This window comes from Theobroma umbraticum, unplaced genomic scaffold, assembly GCF_002168275.2.
Source record: "Theobroma umbraticum cultivar Fairchild unplaced genomic scaffold, ASM216827v3 scaffold_95.0, whole genome shotgun sequence".
NCBI lineage: Eukaryota > Viridiplantae > Streptophyta > Magnoliopsida > Malvales > Malvaceae > Theobroma > Theobroma umbraticum.
Window position 1 is genome coordinate 11,308,571 of NW_018397257.1, and position 6,048 is coordinate 11,314,618.

General features: G+C 37.6%; 1 protein-coding gene across 1 annotated transcript; it reads right to left on the minus strand.

Annotated features, from left to right (window-relative positions):
* Positions 1-3,953: 3,953 nt before the first annotated feature.
* LOC110412738 (SAUR-like auxin-responsive protein family) lies at positions 3,954-4,667 on the minus strand. The gene has a single exon (XM_021423355.2). It carries the CDS (start codon positions 4,551-4,553, stop codon positions 4,161-4,163), a length of 393 nt encoding a protein of 130 aa, XP_021279030.1. The 5' UTR covers positions 4,554-4,667; the 3' UTR covers positions 3,954-4,160.
* Between the last annotated feature and the right edge of the window lie 1,381 nt (positions 4,668-6,048).

Consider the following 6,048-nt stretch of genomic DNA (forward strand, 5'->3'; position numbering starts at 1 on the left):
AATTGAAAAGTAGTTTCAGCTCTTTCATTTTTGCGTATTTTTTTATCCCATATATGTGTGTATTTAATGGAGAATATTTGGTCAACATACCAAGCAGGACCCCCCTTCTTCCTCATTTTCTCCATTCACAAGAATGGAAGGGTGAAATCACTTACCCTAGAAAATGAAATCTCAACAAACTTAAAACTAGCCTACGGAACAGACAGGCGGATGGGCTTTGATGCTTAAAGAAGGTGTTGGCTCGACGTGGGCCATTTGCAATAATGCTGTTGTCTTCTCAGGAAATGGGGTTTCCATGTCCAACTCAAAAAATATCTGGTGACTAATGACAGACAGCTAGATCCGATCTCTCTTCCTTCCATGGACCCTGCCAAATGGTTCTATCATACCTTTTTAGCTTATCTACACAACCATCTCCTAAAGGAAGGACAGAGCTACATGTGTCTTTTTGTTTTCACTTGGTAGAACAAAGTATTGGGTTAATTAACTTCTTTCCTTCAAATGGTTGAAAGCATCGTTAGGATATGTCTCCAATGATTGTACCCAAGCTAGTTCTACCATGGGACTATCGACCATTGCTCCCCACGTGTTGGCAATTTGTACTTTTACCGTGTATTCTACCTACACCTTGCCTGCCTCATCATCCATTGACGTGAAACTATGTTCATGCTGCCAAATTTTCCATACTTTTTGTTAGGGTGGGAATTCTTAAGATTAATGGCGTAATCAAGATTCATGATTCATGGCCTAATTATCATCATTTCCAAGTTTTCTAACATGGACAATCTTCATCTCGATTGTATAATTCTCCTTCAAGCTCTGCCGAAATTATGGCATGCGAAGCAGGTTCAATGCCCTCCAAGGCCCTAGGTCCTGGGATCTCTTTGGGATGGTTCAGGGGTAATTAGTGATCTTTACTGTTAAAAGAGGAGTTTAAACAAAACAGGGAAGTATAATTCGCACTTGTCCAAACTCAATGGATTTTCAAGTGAGGCATTAATTAGATATAATAAGATCTTTAATTATATTATATTTGCATGTTATGTGATTGGGTTCCAACTAAAGAAACAGGTAAGTCCGGCTTGCAGAAGCTGGCTAGAGTTTTAAAACCTAATACAAACCCAAACCCAGTTTCTATGTTTCTCTTTAGGTAAGAAAACCCCAAGCATTGATTTTCCCCCTCAACCTAATTAAGTCCTATCTTATACATTAATTCTAATTTTAGCATAGTGTCATCGCAAATCAATTTGATTTCCACGAACAGGTAAAACAGAATAAAAATCCTCTGTCCTTACTTGATAAATTTTTTTTAAATTTTACATCGCATTTAATTTTATATTATTAATAAAAAAATTTTAACTTTTAAACCTTAAACGTTAATAGCATAGACAAATAATTTAACCGTGGCGATCTTGTGCACTTATTCCTCATCTTCATAGAAATCCCTGCAACAGCAGAACATCGCAAGGTAAAATGCTAGTAGGTAGTGAGATACAATCTTGAACTCATATCACACAAGCACATGTGACAACGCCATGGGAGGTAGCTGCCAGAAATATCCATTCCAACAGTAAATGTTGTCGAGCCTCTCATTTGGTCACTCCAGTTTGTTAGCATATTTCTTTCTTTAGCATAGTACTTCGCTCCATTGGAACAAGTATGAAGGCTAGCTATCAGTTTCACTCTACTTTTCATTTTTCATATCAAATCCTTCCTCTCTTTTATCTTTTCTTCGCATACCTTTTTGCCTTCCAACCAAAAACATAGTGTTAAAAGGCCCACAAACTCAAATGTTAATGGGAACCATGCTTGCAAAATCCAATTTTAGCTATCTATTGCCTCCTGTGGGCCAATTTTAATAGTGACCGATGTTGCTTTGGAGTCTAGACTAGATGCTAGCAGACAAGTCATAGCCCATAAATATCTAAAAACAGCAGAATAGACATTGATATTGATCCTAATGGGGTCTCTCTGTCATGTTATACATGTGTATGTCGACGAAGTTTTGCACTTTTCCCTTCAGCTCATCTTTATGTGGGATCCCAAAACACTTCAAATCTAATCTGACGAAGCAATGGAGGTGCGGTTAAACAATTTCATGTGCAAAATTTGTCATGGACCCTCCCCTCTAATTACCAGCTAGCTGATGGGGAGCCCGGGGCTTCCCAATTACATCAAATTTTAAACAGTGGAAAGCAACATATTCTTCCCAAGATGATTGAAATGCATTTTGAATCTGATATATATATGTATATTTCTTTTACATTGCCTTGAGTCTTGTTCCATCATCTACAATAATTCTAATATTTAGAGACAACCTTTTTGTGGTAAAGTGGTGGGCTAGCCTAGCTTGTAAGCTATGTTGAACGAGAAGAATGTTGGGTTGAATGTTTTGGAAAGGTTATACAAGTATGCAATGTTCCATTCTGTAGTCTATGATAGGCCTTTTCACTATAATTATCTATGGGATATGGCCAAATGGGAGCCGATTTTCAAGACTCAAGACAACATTACATGCTGTTGCAAGGCCTGTACTCGATTGCCACTGGAAACAATCAGAGAATTTCGATTTTGTGCATATCTACCAGGAAACAAATGCTTTTACAGTCTAATTGCTTGTCAAATTTAGACTCAACAGAATCAAAATATCTTTTGCATGGTGATAAATTTGGATGAGTTTGTATATTTCTTTTATGATACCTGTTAAATCTTTGCTTTTTTCTCGTATTAAACTCAAATCTGGTGGTCTTTATCATGGTCTCGATTATGTATCACTTCCTGATACCCACTAAAATTCGCATGATTAGTTGAGAAAAAGAAATCCAATCAACAAAAATACGATCCTATCTCAAGCTTATCTCATGCATGTGATTAAAAGGAGGGCAGGGCCAGGAAAGGTATGCATAGATTTTCCTGCAGGTTTGAGTTGCACTGCAGTATTCCTCTTCCGACAAATGGGTAATGCGTGTCCCGATTAGGACTTAGAGCACATGTTTTCTTTTTTTTGGCTCAGCATTAGAACACAAGTTTTTTTTTTGAAAATTAAACATTCCATTCATCAACAACGGATGAACAGTTTCCTGTAAGACGAGATCAGTTCCAGATTTTAAGTTGCTATCATATCAACTTAAATTCCAAGCATTACAAAAGGATCACCGTTCTATCAGAAAACACAAGATGCATGACGGATCCTAAACATCAATTCAACCTACATATCAAGGATCCTGACGCTACCAACCCAAATCAGATCAATCATTAGCAGCAGAGCACCACTGACTCGATTCAGCATCCACAATGAAACTTAAGCTTCGACACACACATCAGCCAAATCAAATAAGCAATTCCCCGTAGGTCTCACACCAGACCATAAACATCCATACCTGTAGTGGAGGACCAGCACCATGCAAAACTTACAAGGTCACCAGCGCACAGGTCACCAGGGACAAGGTCACAATGATACTACCTTAACTTTGGTGGAAGAATCCAAGTTTAATTCATGGCATGTTGTCTGTCATCTTTGGAAGCTGTGTATCAGTTGATTAATCTGCAACTTACAGCTAGTAATCAAGAAGCCTGTCAAAGTAACAGGTTAAAGAATCTGCTTTAAACAATTGAGCTTTGATTCATCGTCCTTCCTCCATTCCCATTAATGGAAATAACCCTCATCTATTTTTTATCAATTGGGTAATTGATCTTTTATCAGAATTGGTTTCTGATCTCATCAAGTTTTTCGACTGTGGAGACATTGGCCTCATTGCCAGTGCTCGTTTTCTTCTGAAATGGCCTGGTTTTAAGTTCAAATCTTCACTCCCCAATTTATTAAAAGACAAAAATGCACCACTTTTGGTCTTTCAAAATGTCATTGATTAGGCTCTGCTAGATCTTATATTCGGTTCCCTTTGCCCTATGAGGCTAAAGAATTGGTCGAGAGCTTGCCTGTAACAAGATAGTACTACTTTCCTAATGAATGAATGCGTAAGATTAATAACACAAGAAGTAGGATTTTGTTTTCCATTCCATTTAGTTACCCCAAACATGAATTGCAAAATATAGATAAGAAAGCAATTCATGCAGTCTACAAGGAAGACCAAGTAACAACAGGTGATGGAAAAATTCATCAAGTTATATATAACCAGCTAGAGTTCTCTCCTTTCTTTTTTTCAATAGCTTTGCATCATGGCTTCACAGGAATCCCAGCTGACATTAGCATTCGAGTCCCCTTCTTGCCATTGCTCAGCTAGTATCCTCTCAAGTTCACTTCCACGGTAAGGGATCGTCAGGGCTCCCTCACGGTCGAATCCGTACTCCTCCGCTGCTTGCTCCAAGAGCAGTAAGAACCTCGGATGTGTCAAGTAACTCAAGGGAACCACGAATCTCCTCGGTTCCTCTCCACACTCCGCAACCACAGCAAAGTGTCCTTCCTTTACGTCTTCAGGCACATGGGCGGAGTTCCATTTCCTTCCTAATGAAAGACTCTTTTGTAGCTTCTCTGCAACAATTTTGAACTTCACAATCCCATTCTTCTTCTTGCTGCTGCTCCTAAGCTTAGCCATGGCTATGTTGTGGGATCTTCTAGCATCCTAACTCCATCTATTTATAGACGGGCATAAGACTTCACACGGTCTTTACAGCCCACCAGGGTGAGAGATAAAGATTGGATGGTTGCTAATAGCATTCCACTGACAGAGCTGGAGGAAAAAATAAAAATTGACAAGGACATGCTTGCTCGTCCAACCTGGGAGTAAATTGGAAAACCACTCACGTGAGTGAGAGGACTATCTAGCGTCAAGAACCGGTCCTTTTCACCTAGACATGTTTGTCTACCTTCAGAATTATTGAGATACCGTCACCCTGATTTACCTTAGCTTGTTTCCCCGTTTAACTTCGTTTTGCTACCTAAATTTCTTTGATCATCACCAGTTCCAGTATACAATTCCTGCCCTCAACAAAGCTTTATGTAAACATTTCTATAAGAAATGTTTCACTTGGAATTTTGAACAAGCTTTAAGGTACTATAGTAACTACACTACAGTCTTACCCCCACATGATGCAATTTCCTTTATATGTGGATATTGAGCTAAGATCAGTTTAAAGCCTTAAGATCTTTTTATTATCGGATCAAATCTGATTGTTTCCCTCGTATAGCAGCCCCAACCTCCAATGGAAATTGCAGCTTTTCAAAGCAATTCCATGTTAAGTTTTAGGGTCTTTTCGGTTTTGTCTAGAATAAAAGTAACAAACAAATCCCAAGAACCATTCATTTCATTCATTCTCTTGCTGAAAGACCATGATCAGTCGTCATCCATAACATTTTTGATGTCGACTAAACATCTTATCTTTCCAGCACCAACCTAAATAATAATGTCAATGACAAAAAGGCATTCTCATGTTCCTAGAGTCCAGTAGCTGATTAGATATGTGAATTAAACATTTGAAAGTTCTTATTTATTGAATACCAAACGAAAAGTCAAGATTACGAGATAAATGATACATTTTAAATGAATTTATCAATTTTAAAAAAATATTGACAATATATTTTTTGTACATACTTTTAGAGAAGTTAATGTCTGTACGGATTCTTTATCTAAATTTGTTGTTAACAGATTTGAGATGTTTCATGCTTGATGAGAATTATAGCTTGAGATTTGGGTTTCTTTTTATTAGCAGAATAATTTTTTTTATATATAAGAAACAAGACAATATATACCCCAGAATACCAGTGATATTACAGTAGTCCGCATTGAAATCTTGATTGCTTTCTCACGTTTTACTCAATGCATTTGTGAAGTCATGGAACCTGACCTACATCAACTGTAATCCATTAATGAAAGCAATCCGCCATTATTAGGAAATAACATTTCTTCACAAACTGACAAAGAAGAATTCTGTGGATGTTCAATGAACATGTTGAAGGAAAATGGATCAAATTCTGGTCCATGATTTCAATCACAAAAATTTGTTTTCCATCCTTTAACTAAAACATAGTTCAAAAAGTTCGAACCATGCATCTACGGGGAAGAAACTCCAGTTAAACCTTAAAATGGTGAA